At 41.5% G+C, this 20,576-nt stretch overlaps 2 protein-coding genes across 4 annotated transcripts; one reads left to right on the top strand and one right to left on the bottom strand.

The window, feature by feature from the left end:
- Nucleotides 1-320: 320 nt before the first annotated feature.
- inpp1 (inositol polyphosphate-1-phosphatase) lies at nt 321-8,861 on the bottom strand. 2 transcript variants are annotated; one of them, XM_066708215.1, is made up of 7 exons: nt 8,743-8,861; nt 8,449-8,536; nt 6,234-6,493; nt 5,605-5,665; nt 4,911-5,111; nt 3,733-3,907; nt 321-3,265 (listed from the first exon to the last, which is right to left on the bottom strand). In XM_066708215.1, exons 3-7 carry the CDS (start codon nt 6,435-6,437, stop codon nt 2,779-2,781), a joined length of 1,128 nt encoding a protein of 375 aa, XP_066564312.1. In that variant the 5' UTR covers nt 6,438-6,493; nt 8,449-8,536; nt 8,743-8,861; the 3' UTR covers nt 321-2,778. The 2 variants fall into 2 exon arrangements, with proteins under 2 accessions (XP_066564312.1, XP_066564311.1); XM_066708214.1 differs by having other exon boundaries at nt 8,449-8,861.
- A 3,532-nt stretch (nt 8,862-12,393) lies between these two features.
- LOC136752695 (hepatic and glial cell adhesion molecule) lies at nt 12,394-18,031 on the top strand. 2 transcript variants are annotated; one of them, XM_066708212.1, is made up of 6 exons: nt 12,395-12,527; nt 13,198-13,512; nt 14,954-15,220; nt 15,606-15,701; nt 16,529-16,572; nt 17,051-18,031. In XM_066708212.1, exons 1-6 carry the CDS (start codon nt 12,473-12,475, stop codon nt 17,072-17,074), a joined length of 801 nt encoding a protein of 266 aa, XP_066564309.1. In that variant the 5' UTR covers nt 12,395-12,472; the 3' UTR covers nt 17,075-18,031. The 2 variants fall into 2 exon arrangements, with proteins under 2 accessions (XP_066564310.1, XP_066564309.1); XM_066708213.1 differs by lacking the exon at nt 15,606-15,701 and having other exon boundaries at nt 12,394-12,527.
- The last annotated feature ends 2,545 nt before the right edge of the window (nt 18,032-20,576 follow it).

Raw genomic sequence — 20,576 nt, 5'->3', positions numbered from 1 at the left:
AATCACTGGGACATTTGCATTCTGGAAGGAGACGATCCGGCCAGGTGTCATTCCTCTCAGCCACGAAGCTGAAACACTGCCAGGCTGCATTTCCATTATAATGAAAAACGGGTGTACTGTAATGCCTGACCTCTATCTAAAGACCCCATTTTGCAGTAGTGGGTTGAAATCTGAGGATGCTTTATTTATAACCAATGCATTTGTACTAGTAGTGGTATTTGTTCTCCTTACCCCTCCGAGACACCAGGTGTGCTGAAGTCACAGTACGAAAGAGAGTCATACCTAGCTTGGGAATCAGATAAACACTTAAACATTAGAGGTATAGGTTACAAGGTTTGAAGGTTTTCGGGTTTTATTTGTGAAGGCACTTCTCAGTTTCAGGACGTATGAAAGACGGCACCACAGAAAACCATACATACATACATACATACATACATACATTTTCCAGAGCTGTGTATATATAATTAACATTGATGTCTGAACTTGGAGTGGTCTCAATTGTTTTAAGAACTGTATATATACACTCACCTAAAGGATTATTAGGAACACCTGTTCAATTTCTCTTTAATGCAATTATCTAACCGACCAATCACATGGCAGTTGCTTCAATGCATTTAGGGGTGTGGTCCTGGTCAAGACAATCTCCTGAACTCCAAACTGAATGTCTGAATGGGAAAGAAAGGTGATTTAAGCAATTTTGAGTGTGGCATGGTTGTTGGTGCCAGACGGGCCGGTCTGAGTATTTCACAATCTGCTCAGTTACTGGGATTTTCACGCACAACCATTTCTAGGGTTTACAAAGAATGGTGTGAAAAGGGAAAAACATCCAGTATGCGGCAGTCCTGTGGGCGAAAATGCCTTGTTGATGCTAGAGGTCAGAGGAGAATGGGCCGACTGATTCAAGCTGATAGAAGAGCAACTTTGACTGAAATAACCACTCGTTACAACCGAGGTATGCAGCAAAGCATTTGTGAAGCCACAACACGTACAACCATGAGGCAGATGGGCTACAACAGCAGAAGACCCCACCGGGTACCACTCATCTCCACTACAAATAGGAAAAAGAGGCTACAATTTGCACAAGCTCACCAAAATTGGACAGTTGAAGACTGGAAAAATGTTGCCTGGTCTGATGAGTCTCGATTTCTGTTGAGACATTCAGATGGTAGAGTCAGAATTTGGCGTAAACAGAATGAGAACATGGATCCATCATGCCTTGTTACCACTGTGCAGGCTGCTGGTGGTGGTGTAATGGTGTGGGGGATGTTTTCTTGGCACACTTTAGGCCCCTTAGTGCCAATTGGGCATCGTATAAATTCCACGGCCTACCTGAGCATTGTTTCTGACCATGTCCATCCCTTTATGACCACATGTACCCATCCTCTGATGGCTACTTCCAGCAGGATAATGCACCATGTCACAAAGGTCGAATCATTTCAAATTGGTTTCTTGAACATGACAATGAGTTCACTGTACTAAACTGGCCCCCACAGTCACCAGATCTCAACCCAATAGAGCATCTTTGGGATGTGGTGGAACGGGAGCTTCGTGCCCTGGATGTGCATCCCACAAATCTCCATCAACTGCAAGATGCTATCCTATCAATATGGGCCAACATTTCTAAAGAATGCTTTCAGCACCTTGTTGAATCAATGCCACGTAGAATTAAGGCAGTTCTGAAGGTGAAAGGGGGTCAAACACAGTATTAGTATGGTGTTCCTAATAATCCTTTAGGTGAGTGTATAATAGATCAAATATATATGTCACTATTGTAAAATAGCAGTCAGTGGAGTCTGATTGGCATTGAGCATAGGGTTCGAACCCTGGCTCAAACTAGGTTTTATACAGCTCCACTAAACCATGGCTTTATAAAGACTGAAATACCATTCATTGTGATTCATTCTAAAAGTTATCGACGGTAGTAGTTTAGAGATTGTTTGGAATAATTTCCAAACACCTAACCTGGCTTTGATTTGAGTGTAAGCTTTTTAGAAAATGTATGATTTTAGGGGGAATTATAAAACTATATGGATTGGTGGGTTACACTGAAATGCAGGATATGGTATGATCGTATGGAATAAAACAATGCACTATATTTTGTCAACATATCCTGGAACACCTGCATAAGCATACAGAGGAATGTGTCCTTATCTATTAAATTCGGTTAAACTGAAACGGAAAGTAAAACCTCTGCAAACACTCCTCCTCAAGTGGATTCAGTCTTCTATTAAGAACAGCGGTGTGTGCGCGGTCTGTAAGAGACGTGCAGAAATGATGGAATACGGCACCAGCCGCAGAAAAATAAATATTATGAAACATCCACATACTGGAGGAGGACCTCGCTTGAAACTTAAACAGACCACAAGATTAGTTATTGAAATCCCAGGGGAGGAGTCTCTGATGTTTTGGGGGATTGATGGTGGGCGGGACAAAGGAGTGTGTGTGAGCCAATGGGAGGCTCCGCCTGTCAGCATCAGAGATACTGTCTGTAGTCTCCGGCCAGTTTCCATGGAAACACAGACAAATTCTAAGCTTGCCTGGGGCTGTGCAGGCTATCCTTTCAGGCTCAGTCTTAGTCTTCATTTCTGTGCAACAGACTAACTTGCATTAGACTAGTCTAACTCATACATGATGACTAATCTAATTGTTTAGCTTAGTCTAAAATGGTTTTGTGCATTGGCCCCTGGCCTTTTTGGTCTAATCAGCACCTGGGGATAAAAAACATCTGATCAAGGTTGGCGAAGTGATAAAACTGGAGATAATGCACAAGAGGAGTCTTCAGAGGTTTAGAGCCCTGATCACAAGTTTCAGTTTTTCAGGGTCCAAGAAAGCTACCAGTCCTGATTGATTGGCCCACTGGTCTGACCCCTGGCACCCTGCCCTGGGCTGGTGGTACTTCAGTTCTGGCACCCCCCCGTTTTCAGGAAGGCTCTGGCATTGCCCCAGGTCAGCAACTCCCCCACCTAGCGCCCTGAGGATGGCATGGGGGGCGCAGGAGTCCCACTTGTAGGTGCTGCCCTCCGAGACCACATAGGCGTCCACCAGTCCCAGAACCACACACAAGAATTTGTAGCCGGCTCCCGAGGCATATCTTGGCCCCCCACCACACAGGGGTGTCAGAACTTGCTTTACACTGTCCTTCTCGCTGGAGCTGAGCACCACAGTCAGCGGCTGCTCCTCAGTCACCAGAGGCGGCGCTGGTCTGGGCAGCGAGGAGACATTGAGGTTCTCGTAGGAGACGCCCCAGAAGTACTGTCCACTCCAGCTGGGGAAAACAAACCATCCTGGGTCAAGACTGACTTTTGAATTGTTACAGCTTTCTTAAATTCCCCCCCACCCCCATATAAAAACCTATTTGGTTACACCATTGTACCTACTCATGCTAAAGCTTCCACAGGCCATTCACACTGGTTCACTGCTAGTGTGTAAGGGTGGCAATCAAATATTCTTAGAGGTTTTTCAAAATTAATTTATATAAAATAATGAAAATGCCAAATTCTATAACTTCCTCCCCCCTCCTCAAACGTAATCTCAAAACCTTTAAATCACTATGCTGGACTTGCAAATGCATGTTTTTTCTCTAAATAGTATGCAAAACTACCCAGCCACATGGCTGAAACTGATCCCCTGGGAAAGGGCATACTAAGATTCTAAGATTAATAAAATACTGGTTCAGCAAGAAAGGCGCCTCGGGTTTGTAGTGTCTGGTGTTGGGAGTCCTAATATCCTTACCCCTTCCCCCCTGGATCTCGGTGTGCGAAGGGCTGGTTGATCACTCCCATGATGGGCTCTCCGTTGGCCCTCAGGTAGACTCCGATTAGGACCAGGGAACACTGTAACCCCCCTGGGTACATTCCATTATTGGCCTCCACATCCTGTCGTCCCTCCACGTATTGACTGGTGGCATCTGGACAACACAGAATGGTCTGGGGTCAGTAATTCCTGATTCATCCTGTTTACCTCAGGTTAAGAAATTTGATGTCCTCTCTAACTGGGGTAGAACTGAGGTCTGCAACCCTGGGCCTGGAGAGCTCCCCACCTCTCCACACCTAATCCACTTTGTTTTATACAGTGAGGGAAAAACGTATTTGATCCCCTGCTGATTTTGTATGTTTGCCCACTGACAAAGAAATTATCAGTCTATAATTTTAATGGTAGGTATATTTTAACAGTGAGAGACAGAATAACAACTCAAAAATCCAGAAAAACACATTTCAAAAAAGTTATAAATTGATTTGCATGTTAATGAGGGAAATAAGTATTTGATTCCCTATCAATCAGCAAGATTTCTGGCTCCCAGGTGTCTTTTATACAGGTAACCAGCTGAGATTAGGAGCACTCTCTTAAAAGACACCTGTCCACAGAAGCAATCAATCAATCAGATTCCAAACTCTCCACCATGGCCAAGACCAAAGAGTCCAAGTCATTATAAATAGACACTGGACCCACTGGACTGTGCCTCTCTGGGACCTGGGCTGACCAGCTGTTGATCTAGAGCAGTGGTTTCCAGATGGACTCCCTGTGTCTGTTTGTTGTTCCAACTGAGCTCTTAATTGAACCCTGACCTGGATTCCTTATGGTCACACTCCAACCCAGTCAGTTGTGTTCAGCCCTTAAACAAGATGGAGGTGGTTTAGGTCAAGTAGCTGACAAACTGGGCCTGGAATGACAAACCAGTCAGGACAGTCCTGCAGGACCAGGGCTGGGAACCACTGCTCCAGTCCCAGAGGAACACAATCCAGCAAGCGTCTCTAGGCCTCCTTAAACCATCACCTGCCTTTGACCTAGACAAAGGGGGGAAGTCAGCCCAGTGAAGTGAAGAATTATTTCAACCGACAACCAAAATAAAGCTCAAGTCCAGTGAATGTCGGAGGGCCCTGGAGGACCCAGTGTGAAGCATGGCGGCCTACCGATGGGGTCAATCCAGATGCCCAGGCTGTCGGGGCTCAGGGGCAGCTGCAGAGCGGCACCGACAGGGTCAGTGACCTGCAGGTCCTGGTGGATGGCCTGGGCCAACAATGAGGCGGCCATCTTGTTACCGTTCAGCACGGCGCTGAGCAGGGCGGCCGTCTCCTCCTGTGTGCTGCACACCCGCACAGTCACGCTGTCCCCTGGGGTGGGAGATGGACAGCACAGCACCACTCAGCAGGCTCATTTTAAAGCAGTGGTTTTTAACACTGTTATTGGACAGGGCCACAGTGTCATCTAGCTCTACTCCCTTCCCGGCCCCTAGTCCCTGAATCGGTCTGATTAGCTCCTGATCTGGAGGAATTCAATACTTCTCTCCAGACAGCAAGTTCCGTTACAGATAATAACTGTTGGAAGCTGTTGTGAGGAAACTAATTTTCTGGGGGGGCTTAGTGTTTTTTGGCTTTTCTCCCAGTCCTAGTAACTGAATCAGTCTGATTAGCTGATTAACTGGAGGAAATGTGTGCTTCTCTCTTGCGTGCAAATTATGTTACAGGCAGTGTGTGCCGAATCAAAAGGACATTTTGAGGCATAAACAATGTTATATGAGACCAATTGATAAAATAACCAGGTTAATTAAGGAAACAGAACAAGATTCCTGGTGTATTCTACATTCCTGACACAACACAGGCTCACCCAGTCCATTCTCAAACTTGTTGGACTCCTCTCCTCTGATGAAGCCCACCAGCTCTGGGAACTAAAAAGCAAAAATAGAATTAAAAAAGCCACAACAACAAAATTACATTTCCTAATTTAAAACATGTTTGAATTTTCTACCTTCATTATATATGTTAATTTGCTTGGTAACAATCTAGATTTCTGTAAAACATGTGCAGTACACCCTAGCTTATACAAATCAAGTATAATAGATTACCAAGTCTCAGAAATGGGCTAAATACTGCAGATTACGTTGCTTGGGGTGAACAGAACAAAACTACAGACACTCCAGGCTAGACCCACTAGGGTTATCTTGATACGTTTGTTTAAAATATCATGCGTGGTGTTTGGTAGTTAGGCGTTTCCTTGCTACTCAGGACCTGAGTGAGTGGGTGTGTTATGCTATGTGGATAGATCGCATTGCAGTTAGTGAGGTAAAGTGATGCCTTACTAAAGAGATATAAGACCCTTAACAAAGTATCTTATTAGTTCACTTAACTAAGTTGGTGGAGTCAATTATGCCATCACAACTTATCACCTGCCAGGCTTACAAATACAGTGAATTATTTTAAGAGTGACCCCCAGCCCCCCCCGGTGTGACCCCTGACCTCTCTCCCCACGTCATGTCTGATCATCTCCTGTATGACCACATCGGCCAGCGTCTTGAAGTCCTGAACGAATTTCTTGTTCTTGTCAGACCCGGTTTTCTCCTGGACCAGCAGCTTGAACAGCGTTGCCTCCTGTCTGCAGACACGGGCAATGTTGGCCGCTTTCTCCGCAACATTGAGCAGCACTCGAAGCACCCCTGCCATTTTGCCACACACACACACAGACGTGCAGAGATGTACGAAGAAGCACAGAGACAGAGCTGCAAAGAGATGAGGAATTCCATTAGCCTGGTCTCTCCGGCACTGATCCCGGAGAGCTTCAGTACAGGGCCATGTTCTTGACCTTCCACGCCCCGCCCAGCTCTCAGTTACTCAACCAAATCAAATCCGTGGTTGAATGACTCAGCTTAACATCAGCTTTAGGTCACTGACTGAACATTTTGCTGGATTAGGGACCACAAGGAAATTTTTTTCCCAAATACTGCTCTTGGAGAGGCACAGTGCAGCAAGATTTCTAGCTCTCTGTAAATCACTACCACTCTCAGGACTGGAAGAGTAGTTTAACCATTTATATTAAGACTTGAGATAGTAATTAGGTAATTAACTGCTACGGGTTGGTGCATACAACTGAAGACACTGCCTCCCTGCAGGGCAAGGACTAGAATGGTCATTGCATAGCCAGCCACATACTGCATTTAAAAATATATACATATTTGGATCATTTATTTTCCGTATTTCTTGGTTTGTTTTAAATAGATTTCAAACACAGTTGATGTTTCCCCCACCCACCAGCCAACACACACAACACTGTTCATCCTTCCCTGCATGGCTGAGTGGAGAGGGAAGCAGAGTTCAACACAGGAAGAGAAGAGCTCTATTTATAGTCAATGTTAGCCTGGTTTCAGGGAACAATCTCATTAATTTTTGCCAGTAACCGGGGCCCTGCAGACAAAATTAATTTATTTTCGGATGTTACACTGGTCCCATCATACAGCAACCACCTCCTCACCGCGCTTCACTACAGAACATATGAGCACGGCTGACTGATCTCTGCATGGCCTCCAGCCGTCTTGAAATGGAGTCAACTGCAGCTACGTGTCAGGGCCTGTCGACAGAGCTGGCTGAAGAAGTGCAACAGTGGCTGGAGGAGTTTACCACTGGAGAGAGAGAAAAAAAAATTCTCCCACAGATGGAGCACCTCAGGGAGGAACTTTAAAATGAGGATTAGACCACAACTAACTGGTGCTGTTGAACTAGTAACTGGAGTAGTTTTTCATCTATTGAAAAGACTGTCATTAAGACCAGTGCTATAGCCTAGGGCCCATAAAATACATTGTGAACAGCTGTCTTTTGGACCTCCCCCCCATAAGTCATTCTACATGAGATCAAATTTTAAAAAAAAGGCTCCCCCCCCACAACCCCCCCCCCCCCTTAGGTCTTATATGGCTTTGATCAGATTTCACACACACATTAATCTTTCTGAGAAATAATTAAACTGCGTGGCATTGGGAAGATGCAGGTCTTTCCAGCTTTTACATATGGACAACACTTCTTCCACAGTTGACACAGAAAAGACCTGTCATTTAAAAGCCACGTTGGTCACAGACACAGACAGACACACACACACTATAACAGAAAATTTGATTTGGTGTAAAATAAAATAACTTTGGATTAATGTCAGCGATTAATCAATTACAGCCTAGACAGAACAATATAATCTTATCATATAACTTTAATGCTATTGACTAATGCATAGAACATTCTTTAATGGGATGTCGTTACCGCTATCATATTTATGACGGAAAAAGGTGTCTGTATAATAACAATAGTAAATATTTTCCATACGTCTCATTTTAGGTCAACAAGGCAAATGCCCATTTTATAAATCACACCTACCGATTTGAATTCAATTCTGATTTATTGTCCTAAGGAAGCCGACCAACAGTACAAACTTAACGAATGTACACCTCAAACCATTCTCCTCTCTATATTTGTTATATTAGGTATATTATCCAGTCTCAGATATACAGGGGGAGAGGGAGAGAAATGCAAACACAAGAAATACAGCAATTCAAATATGATCCTGAACACAGGCGAATGGAAACAAACACAAATGTATCCAGCCGCAGGGTACTTGCAACAAATACCAGTTTCAAAGATTAAACACTCACCTATAAACACACAAATGTAGCGTATGTGTAAATAGCAATCCTACCTTAGATGCAGGGGGAAAATGTCTCTTGTCCTTCAGCTCGTTTTGATTCCGTCAATAAGTTGTAGTCTATTACTCTGGCGGATGTTTCCTGTAGGAAAGATTTACATGTTCCGTATGGGAGTGCCGGCGAAAAAAGAGAAAATGAAATCAGCAGTGCTTTACAAACCGCAGTTATGTACTCGGGAATGCTCCCTGGTCTTGCTGCTAGGGCCGATTTGTATGCAAACACGTAGGCTACTCCTTTTCAATAGCTGAAGATACTACTAGTTAGACTTTATGTGCATACTACTTCACCTTTGCGTTTAATCTCTCTGCTTCTACCAGGACACTGGAATTATCAATCCATCTGAGCTCGGTAGCAAGAACAGTGTTGTCAATTCAATCCGAGGCACTCACTATAGTGGGTGGTCCTGTGTGATAGAGATTACGAGATTTCTGTTTCTGGTTTGACTAGGAGACGAGAAAATTGCACCTCTACCATCAAACACCATCAAAACCATTAACGACTATAAGAACATAAGAAACTGCGCAAACGAAATGTAGGAGTGTAATACTGTGGATGTAGATTACAGTGTAATGCAATAAATCGCGCAGGGAAAATCACCTACTGTGAAGTTACAGCACATAGAAAATAAAGGTCTACAATACAACACGATAATGACAATGTTACACAATGCTATACAAAAAGTGCCCGTTTTCTGTAGTGGGTGACAGTTTATACTACAGTTTGCAAAGCGTTGGACTGGACTGTGGACTATAGGATGTGTAGAAACTAGACAGCGCCCCCTACGACGCGCACACAACAATTGAATCGAAATATAAACCAAAGTAATCAATACACATAACCGCAAAGACCTGGTGGCCTGGTCTGATGAATCATGAGTTCAAGGTGTTGACTTGGCCTCCAAATTCCCCGGATCTCAATCCAATCGAGCATCTGTGGGATGTGCTGGACAAACAAGTCCGATCCATGGAGGCCCCACCTCGCAACTTACAGGACTTAAAGGATCTGCTGCTAACGTCTTGGTGCCAGATACCACAGCATACCTTCAGAGGTCTAGTGGAGTCCATACCTCGATGGATCAGGGCTGTTTTGGCGGCAAAAGGGGGACCTACACAATATTAGGCAGGTGGTCATAATGTTATGGCTGATCGGTGTATTTGCACAAAGGTAATGCGAAATGGGGGATGCTACTTAAATCACAAAATACCCACAAAAGCTAATTACCACAAACTGAATACACATTTGTGATACTTTGTAGTAAACTGAGCTACTTTATTGTGCTTTAATTAATTTGGATACTTAGTGGTTAATTTGTGCTATTATGTGCTTAATTTGAGGTAATACATAGATCCCACTTCGCGGTACTTTGTAATTAGTGGTAAGTTGTTGTCACCCGTGGGACCCAGCAGCATGTGCAATGAAAGCAAAAGATGCCATGGCAGAGGTAGGCCTAGGTGAAGGCCAAAAGGTTTGTCTTGCTTGTCCAGCCCTGCACCTGCTTGCCCTTCGTACTGTGATCATAACCGCACATTGTTTGGATGGAGAAAGTGAGGAGTCCACGTAGACTCATAGATCCCTGTGGATCTCCACTAACAACCTCACTCCAATTAGAAGCAACTCCTCTAATCGACACCCTCTGTTTCCTATACATCAACCAGTTCAAAATCCATCTAATTACATCACCCTGAATGCCTACAGCTTCCAATTGGGGGATCAGTCTTTGGTGTGGAACCTTATCAAAAGCTTTTTGAAAATCTAAGTATATCATATCATGTGCTTTCATGTGATCTACAGCTGCAGTTGCATGTTCAAAGAACTCTAATAGATTAGTAAGACATGATCTGCCTCGTCTAAACCCATGTTGACTATCTCTAAGAATATGGTTTTCATTATGATGCTGCTCTATTTTCTGTCTAATATTTTTTCCAACATCCTTTTCCTTTACCCACCAGAAAGTTTCATTCACATTTCCACTTTTTGTTCCTACATGCGATTATGAGAAAATCACAAAATACACCACTGTACGACAAATTCCCCTTTGAACCAGGAAATGAAGCACTTGTCCACTTGTTGTAAACTTGTTCATGTCACAGCGACTCAGTTCAGGTGTTGAAATCAGATAAAATATGCATTTGAGCTTCTTTTCTTGTCCAGGGTCAACTGTTTAAAAGCCCCCCCCTCCTCATTTTAACACTAATGTTGAACAGAGAAAAAATAAGTGGGTGAATCACGAAAGGAAGGGATAGACGATTTCTGTTTTTATACACCATGATTCTGGAACCTACTACCTCATTCAACCAGAGATTTAGTCTAAACTGAGTTTTTTTAAATACAGATTATAGATTTATCTTTATAGAGTGGCCTTTAATTAAATGATTGCTTTTTTAATCTAATTGAATCTAAATTATTTTTAGTAATTTTAGCATGTTTTAATTTTAATTATTATTTTTTGTTATTGTTATTTATTATTTTGTTTTAGTTATACTTTGTTGTAAATTCTATAGTTATACTCTGTAAGCTATATTAATAAAAATAAGAAAATAGTGTTGATTCTTATTTTCATTTTTTAAGGCAATACTGTTCAGTTGACCTTTAATCTCCTTTATAGGAAGGAAACAACTTGACTAATGACCAGAAATTAATATTGTAATACTACTACTACTGCTACTACTACTATTTTGTAACTTAACAAGTGTCACTGTCCCATCTTTTGAGTCAAGGCTCAATAACACACCATGTCTGAGCCCAAATCTAGCAAATAATTAAAAGAGTGGTCATTAGCTAACCAGTGCAGCAGAACCCATTAACTCAATGGGAAAAGAATGGAAACTATTTACTTTAATGCCTCATGCTAATGGAGTGGTTCCCAATCCTGGACCTGGGGACCCAGTGTCTTGCTGTTTTTATTCACCCTCAATGAACTAAAACCTTAATCAAACTAATACATTCATTTATTTGACTTTTGACTGAAATTTAAATTACTAAGTTGGAGAATTTGGGTACCTAATATACTTTTATATTCAATCTGACATCTCCAAAGGTTTACAATTCTTTACAAAGCTCTGATTAGGCCAATTATTAGTTTAGCCAAAGCCAATTAAGGAATTGAAATCACATGCATGGAGATCACTGGCATTCCCTAAACCACTGAATATTATCCTACCTGCTATAGTGGATTTATTGACAAAATCAACCCAATAGCGCAGGAGTGGCTAACCCTGGTCCTGGAGAGCTGCAGGGTCTACAGGTTTTTGTTTTATCCAGATTGTAAACTGCTTAATTGAACCAATTATGGGTCTCAATTAGGCAAAATGTCCCTGTGTTCAAGATATCTATTGATTGGTAATTTAGAGAGACCTGGAAAACCTGCAGGATTGTGGCTCTCCAGGAACATGGCTGGCCACCCCTGCAGCAGAGCTATTTTATTAGAGGAGAGGATCAACAACAGCACCAATAAGGGACTGAGGTCTAGATCTGCCTTTCAGGATTAGCCCCTAGGTCTAACTCTTAAACTCCCAGGTTTGAAACCTTTGTGAAATAATTAATCATCTCTTCATTTGCTGTGACTTTTATAATAATAATAATAATAATAATAATAATAATAATAATAATAATAATAATAATAATAATTATTATTATTATTATTATAACTATTTTTGTTGACGACTTTCTCGAACTTTCTTGAATTAATTAACCAATTGTAAAATAACTATAATATTTATAAAGTTATCGGTCTAGTACAATTTGGTCTGATTATATAAAATACAGTATAAAATATAAATTAATACGAATACAATATACACTCATAACTTTAACGTTTCCTTTGATGTATTGGTATTTTAAATCAACTTAATTTAATTCAAATGAAATTATTCTCTGGTTAGTAATAAGTACCAATGAGCTAGTGCTGTTGATTTACGTCAATCCGGATCTGGTTCTCACGGAGAAACCGGAAGTATTTTTAACCTCAGTATGCGATTTCAGTTTGTGTTTTCAGGAGGGTCATGACAGGAGACCACGATGAAACGGCAGACGACAGTTTGGTTGCTGTGTATTTCTTTTCCTTTTCTAACGGGTATGTTTGTTTGTTTGTTTTTTCTCCATTTTAAAGGTGAAGCGTACTTCACGGCGTATATGCTTTGCTTAACTAATCTACGCAATTTACGTAGCTGTAGTTTTCTGTAGAGTGTAGCCCTTAGAAATATAATTCTGTCGTAGTCTACATTTAAAACAGGGAGAATAATGAAAAATAAACAAACACTCAAAATATTTAGTTTGATTAGACTCTATTAAAGCCTGTGTTATATAATTAGGCTACATATTTGAATTGTATGCTTGGAAATGCTCAGGTCCATCTTATGATTTCAGTGTTGATTTATTTGTTGTTGAAACGCTGTAGATTTAAGTCAAAAGCAATTTGTAGCAACATTGCATATCATCAGTTTGTATGCCATACCTGATTAAAGATGATTTGCAGGTTTCTCTCTTTGATTAGAAGCAGATCTAAACGGTAATAAACTGACAATTTTAGTTTACAAAATAGTCCTATGCCCCCTCCCTTTAGCACATACCCAGCACTAGTCTGCATTCTTAACCTCTTTGAACTATGATGTACTTTTAACATTTAAAATGTTCAACTAACGCCCACCCCATTCAAAATCATGGCTATGCCACTAGGGAGAGCTGCGTCACCTCGGTTATTGTCACCTCTCCCCTCTTCTTTCCCGTTTTTATTCCTTCTGCAGTTGGACAGGCCAAGGACCTGGAGCTGTGTGAAGCCTTGAGCTCTTCAGTGCTGCTGCCGGGTTTCAGTGATGTGGATGTGGGTGCCAGTCTGAGTTGGCAGTTCACTGGTAACAAAGGCACCAGAGCCGTTGTGGATTACACCATGAGCAGCGCCGAGCCCACCGTGGACCCACACTACAGAGGCCGCAGCCAATTTTTCCCATCCAATACGTCGGTCCTCCTCCAAGACCTAAAACGCAGTGACCAGGGACTCTACACACTGACGGTACAGGGAGCTGCAGTCAGGACCAAAAATGTCAGCCTGTCTATCCTGCGTCAGTATCCCAATTATGACCCTGTTATCCCTAGTATAGCACCTGGATCCTTGTTGTTCCAGTACCCAGAACTCCACAGAACGGTGACCCTGGTCAGCAGAAGTCGCACTTAATAGGATAGCATTACAATCTCAATGCCAACCCTGACTTTTACAGGTGACCAATGAAGTTTAACTTTAATACATCTTCTTGAGATTTTGATCTTGTTACGAGCAGCACCATTCTGGTACTCTTGCGGCCTTATAAGAAGATTATTGGGAACGCCACAGTGCAAAGCATTAATCCCACCTAGATGCAATAATATAATCTCCATGTTAAGAATGCATGAGCCAGTCTTTCAGCTCCTCCTAGTGTCAGAAACAGACCTAAACAAGCAATATACAGTTTTTAATATTAGTATTTAATGGAGCAATCTGGCTGAGGTACAGTAGGTATACCTCGCTTTTGCATGAATAAATAGGGATCAGTTTCATGAATGTGAAAATGAGTTCCATTCTAATATAATATAATATAAGAAGTGTTTTGATAAATTAACAATAATACAAATAATCAAACTCGCCATATTTATTGACCCTTTTATTTTAATATGCTGACGTTCCTGGCTCCTGACTGATGCTCTTGTGCTTCATTTTAGAGTCTCTATTGGAACTCTCACTTCTGGTTAGTTTTGGGCCCATTATCATTTTAATTTTTTTTTAATTTTAGCTTAACTGTAGTTAAAGAGTGCACTTTTGGTTGATTTTTGACACTGGATTTTTTTTAATTACATTTAAAAATAATAACATTTTAAATAACAACATTTTAAACATCTGTGCCATCTATCTATACTAGGTGTGTGTTGTTTAATTTAATTTTAAAATGAATTGATGTAATGGATTTGTGCAAAGTGGGGTATACTTGTACTGTGTTCAACATTATTTTAATTATAATATAACAAACCTATATGATCACCTTCTGAGTAGATTCTGTTTGCATATACAACAGATTTAAACAGATTACACAAAAAAACAAAAAACAATTTTAACAAGCAAGAGTGAAGTCTATATAAAGGCACACCACTTCCCTTCTAGAGCTTTCCAGATTGACCAGCTACAAACTTCAGTTCCATTGAAAAGCAACACTTCACATCCTGCCTGTCTGTGTAGATTTAACGCAGTAGCCAAAAGATACCAATTGAGGCTCTGAATCTGAAACGATAAGGATTGTTTAGCGCTTGTCTAAATCAAGCAGTTGGCAGTTCCAGTCCTCGAGGGCTGAAGGGGTTTCTGATAAAAATGTATTCCTTAATATTTTAATGACTTCAGTTAAGTAATGTAGTCAAGTTACCGGTCTGTTACAGGGCTTAATTAGGTGCTAATTGAAATATACCAATACATCCTGCAGGTGCGCTGCCTGACAGACTGGAGTTGACTGAAAGGGACCTCTGCTGCTTTCCCCTCAGAGCCTGTGGCTAATCCGCTGATCCTGGGCTTTGTGGAGCACTCCTCTGTGGAGCTGCGCTGCTCCGTGGTGTTCGGGGACTGGCCGCAGTTCAGCTGGGAGAGAGTGGGAGTCCCTCTTGCCAACGGCACCAAGTATGTGCTGCGAGAGGCAGAGGATGAGAGCAGCCTCACCATCCAGGACCTGCAGGGCACCGACTGCGGTCGCTACACCTGCGTGGTCTCCAGCCCCGTCTCCAGAGAGGAGGACAGCTACGAGTTGGACAGCGGTAAGGCCCTGCAGGCTGGTCTCACTGGCTGGGATGGTGGCGGGGGTCAGGGTGTCAGCCAGGCCAGGACAGCAGAAATCTCAGGGACCTCCCATACTGACACCCTGACCCCGCACGGCAAACACTGAGCTGAACAGAAATGTTATTCTCGTGGGTTGAACACAGGGTTGATGGCTAAACCTTTTTGTATTCCTACAAAACAAACAAAACCATTCAAAAACTGTAACCATTCATAAACACCTTAAAAGAAAGTGATGACATATTTACCAGCATGTAGACACAGCTGTAGTTGCTGTGGAGAGAGATGCTTCTACTGAGTCAATTACACACCACTACTGTATTGCCAAAGGGAAAAGCATTTGTAAAGTGGTGTCTGTGCCCACAGGGCTGGTCTGCAGGCGGGTGGAGTATGAGCAGTTGGTTGTGCCTGTCTGTGCCCTGGTGCCCTGTCTGCTCTTCATGATCGGCTCTGGGATCAGGTGTAAGTATGCTGAGAGAAATACACCTATTGCCAGTGCAGAGAGATCACAGACCTGCAGAGCTGCACAAACTTTAAAGACACCGACATCGTCTCTGGACTTGAAAGGGTTCTGCGCTCAACCAGTGAAATCCTCTAATCAGAGCGCAGGTTGAGGCCTATAGTCCCGACAGCGCTGGCTGCAGTCGGTGGGTGTTGTCAGAGCCCACTGGGGCCAGGATTTTCCCTGGGGGTGGCACGTGAGTGGCTGTCGGACAGGGTTACTGGGCTTGTCACAACTGCCACCCAGGTGTGTTCCAGGGCTCCTGTGAGCTCCAGTCCTCTGTGAGAGCTGCTTTAGTCCTCAGCCATGAGTAGACCCTTGTGTCCCTTCTGAACCAGTGTGAAAAGGTGAAAGATTGTCTGCTCACCATGTTATAACAGGAACAGGAATAGGTAATAGAACTTGAAGAGGTATAACATATTGATTATGGCTAGTAGGCTGCCAGTCTGGTGCATTCCTTTCAATATTGTAGCAGCTTGTGGGTTGAATTTAAGGAGTGGAAAAAAACTGTGGAAAAAACTATACCACTTGTACTTTTCTCATTCTATTAATTTTATTGTTATGCATTGAGATCATTCTTCCTTTACCTCTGGGTTTTTATGTATAATTTATGCTTTTAATAGTGATTTTTTCTTTTTCAAGTTGTGCACATGTAATATATGTTGGCTGTAACGATGACTGAATGCATTATAATGCTTTGTTTACTATGAATATTGGAGCTTTTTATATCGCGGTTATTACATTTTGTCTGTATTTTAAGGCTCTTTCATGTATTTATTTGTTTCAGATTTGATAATGAAGAAGAGGGGGGACTATGAAAAGACTCCAGAGGTAAATAATCAATAATAATAATAATAATATCTGTATCTCATTCACTTTTTTTTTTTTGGAGACACAATGTTGCCTTTTTATAGTGTTGATCTCCAACCCAGACATGTAAAAAGGTACAGCAACCTGACAATTGGTAGAATACAGGTACAGAGTACACAATGTACAATGTACAGTACTGTGGGTTTGTCTTCTATATAGAACACACAGAACTAATTTCCCCCCCCCCAGTTTTGTCACTGACTGCTTAGCAATAGTACTCCTTCACTTCACTTAGTAACATAACCTGAACCCTGCTTCTACTGCTATTGTTATTATTAATAATAATGGTAATTTAGCGCACGCTTCCAAATCCAGGTAGGTCTTTCCTGTTCCTTGATTTCTATAGCACAGGAGCATTCTGCCATGCAGCCTACAAATTTATACAGCTGTTTCATATTCCAGAGTGAATATAAACCTTTGTGATTACCCCCCCCCTCAGGAGACCCATCAGATAGCCTCCTGATCCTGTTGTTTCCTGACAGAACAGAACTAAAGATCAGACACTTGGAGGATTTTCTGACCAGCATGCACTGCTAATTGCTTTTTTGAGTTCCTGGACGGCATTCTATGTGCACATCGTACAGACCTCCTCAATAAACCTACTGGAAATCCTCTTCACTGCTTTGTATGACAAACGGCTGTGGTGAACTTGCATCAGTATTTACTTGCAATATAAACAGTTTAATTTTGCAGCTCCTATGTTAATGATATATGGATATTGTTGGTGTATATGAAACATGGACAGTGTATACTGAATGTGATAGATCGATGGCGTCTTGAAGGTCTGGGCTCAATATGTCTGCTATCAAACTGGACAAACCATGTAGCCACAATGAAGGCTCATGACCTCTTCTCCTACATTTGAAGTGACCTTTGAATGCAAATATATTAATGTGAAAGGAATAGCAAAGTTTAATATTTAATAACGTCAGAAAGGTGCATGCTTCATCATATAGTTTAAAGCTCATTTTATACAATCATGGCCAGTGTGTTAGTCCTATATTGTTCCTGTCTCAATCAGGGACACACAGTACAAATAAGCAAGTAAGAATAATTACAGATTACAGAGCAGTGTTATCCTATGATAAGTACCTTTCTCAAACAGGTACTGAATAGTGCTCTATTATTACAAAGTTGCTATTCACTTTTGGTTCTTTAAATATTGTACTCTGATAACAAGGTCTCTCGACAAATCAAAACTCATAACCGTCTTGTTCTTGACTTGATGCTATAATTTATTTTCACCTGGTGTTAATTATTGTGCACTTAAAATGATAATGCAATAAGAAGCTTGTGAAACATGTCCTTTGTTTTCTTTGTTTTATGTTTTGGGTAAAGACAGTAATGCTTGCCTAATGGCCTGATCTCTGGATTATATTGTAATAACAATGTTAAAATTAAATGCACACTTTAAAACAAAGGCTGTGAAGTCACATGTATTGACTTAATTTCATAACAGCATTGCAACAGCTTCAGAGTCATATGATAAAGATGTGATCATTGATAACCCCAAGCTATAGCTCCAAAGGATATTCAAGGCCTTTGTGGTTTTTTTTTTTTTTATATATCCATACCCTGATCTGCCCCTTTCCAATACTTCTGCTGGATTTCTTTTAAAAGCTCCTTGGTGCTCATAATTGTGTCTTTGCTTTGGAATGCACTCCCCAGGTGAAGGAATCTACAGGAACTGCTGAATTAATCCTGAAGACATGTGAATCCCTACAATGTAACATCAGTGGAGACAAATTAACTTACACCTGAGCTAATTTAGCAAAGGGGGTGGACACTTATCCAACCAAGCTATTTCAGTTTTGATTTTTAATTAGTTTTCTACAAATTTCTAGAATATTTTTTTCCCTTGAATTTTTTGAGTAGCATGTCAAGATAAATGAAAAAACAACCAGTTTTGGGCAATGGTCCAAGTGGTGGACCGTTAGAAAGAGGTTATAGACTTTCTATAGGTACTATACACTCACCTAAAGGATTATTAGGAACACCATACTAATACTGTGTTTGACCCCCTTTCGCCTTCAGAACTGCCTTAATTCTACGTGGCATTGATTCAACAAGGTGCTGAAAGCATTCTTTAGAAATGTTGGCCCATATTGATAGGATAGCATCTTGCAGTTGATGGAGATTTGTGGGATGCACATCCAGGGCACGAAGCTCCAGTTCCACCACATCCCAAAGATGCTCTATTGGGTTGAGATCTGGTGACTGTGTGGGCCAGTTTAGTACAGTGAACTCATTGTCATGTTCAAGAAACCAATTTGAAATGATTCGACCTTTGTGACATGGTGCATTATCCTGCTGGAAGTAGCCATCAGAGGATGGGTACATGGTGGTCATAAAGGGATGGACATGGTCAGAAACAATGCTAAGGTAGGCCGTGGCATTTAAACGATGCCCAATTGGCACTAAGGGGCCTAAAGTGTGCCAAGAAAACATCCCCCACACCATTACACCACCACCACCAGCCTGCACAGTGGTAACAAGGCATGATGGATCCATGTTCTCATTCTGTTTACGCCAAATTCTGACTCTACCATCTGAATGTCTCAACAGAAATCGAGACTCATCAGACCAGGCAACATTTTTCCAGTCTTCAACTGTCCAATTTTGGTGAGCTTGTGCAAATTGTAGCCTCTTTTTCCTATTTGTAGTGGAGATGAGTGGTACCCGGTGGGGTCTTCTGCTGTTGTAGCCCATCCGCCTCAAGGTTGTACGTGTTGTGGCTTCACAAATGCTTTGCTGCATACCTCGGTTGTAACGAGTGGTTATTTCAGTCAAAGTTGCTCTTCTATCAGCTTGAATCAGTCGGCCCATTCTCCTCTGACCTCTAGCATCAACAAGGCATTTTCGCCCACAGGACTGCCGCATACTGGATGTTTTTCCCTTTTCACACCATTCTTTGTAAACCCTAGAAATGGTTGTGCGTGAAAATCCCAGTAACTGAGCAGATTGTGAAATACTCAGACCGGCCCGTCTGGCACCAACAACCATGCCACGCTCAAAATTGCTTAAATCACCTTTCTTTCCCATTCAGACATTCAGTTTGGAGTTCAGGAGATTGTCTTGACCAGGACCACACCCCTAAATGCATTGAAGCAACTGCCATGTGATTGGTTGGTTAGATAATTGCATTAATGAGAAATTGAACAGGTGTTCCTAATAATCCTTTAGGTGAGTGTATATTTTATACAGCGTTTTTTTCTCATCTCATCTTTACCAATGATATTGGAGGTGACTGTATATATACACACCTACAGTACTACTAATAGTCATATACTATTAATAGTTGTATCGTTAATATACAATTCATATCGCAGCATATTAGTGACAATATAATCTGGCTGTCCAGTACAAGGAAAATAAATATTTCTGCTGTTACTGCTCATGGAGAACCTTGTCGGTTATACCGATCACTGAGTGCACTATGGTACCACATCCAGTAAGAAAACACTGGGGAGTTTCTAATCCCTTTTCACTGAAATTTTACATTATGCATATAATCATAATGGACTCATTAGTAGTTAAAATAAAATTATGTTTAGTCTATGAGTTCCTCCACAGAGCGCTGTAGAAATTCAGCTTACTGTAGGGCACAGTGCTGAGACATCATCCACAACTGAAATACCCACGTAAGAAATGGTGCCATAGGAAGATACATAATACATAATAAACGTATTATTCAATGAATTTATCGAATGCAGAATCTCACGTCATTTGAAGAAATACAGATGTCCAGCTTCATCTATGTAGCATAACCTACATTGTAATAAATAATTGATACGTGTTAAATTTACACTTTTGCATCACATTGAGAACACTTTTCAAAACGCAGTGTTTAGGATTTTTCGTCACGTTTATGGACCAATATAATTGCTTCGACACCTTGTTGCTGACCACTACAGTGTACACTGTGTAAATAATCATTCCTAAACACATCTATCCCTAATCGTGAA

This window comes from Amia ocellicauda, chromosome 7 (genome assembly GCF_036373705.1).
Source record: "Amia ocellicauda isolate fAmiCal2 chromosome 7, fAmiCal2.hap1, whole genome shotgun sequence".
NCBI lineage: Eukaryota > Metazoa > Chordata > Actinopteri > Amiiformes > Amiidae > Amia > Amia ocellicauda.
Note: the sequence above shows the minus strand (reverse complement) of the source record. Positions and strands in the feature narration are given on the sequence as shown.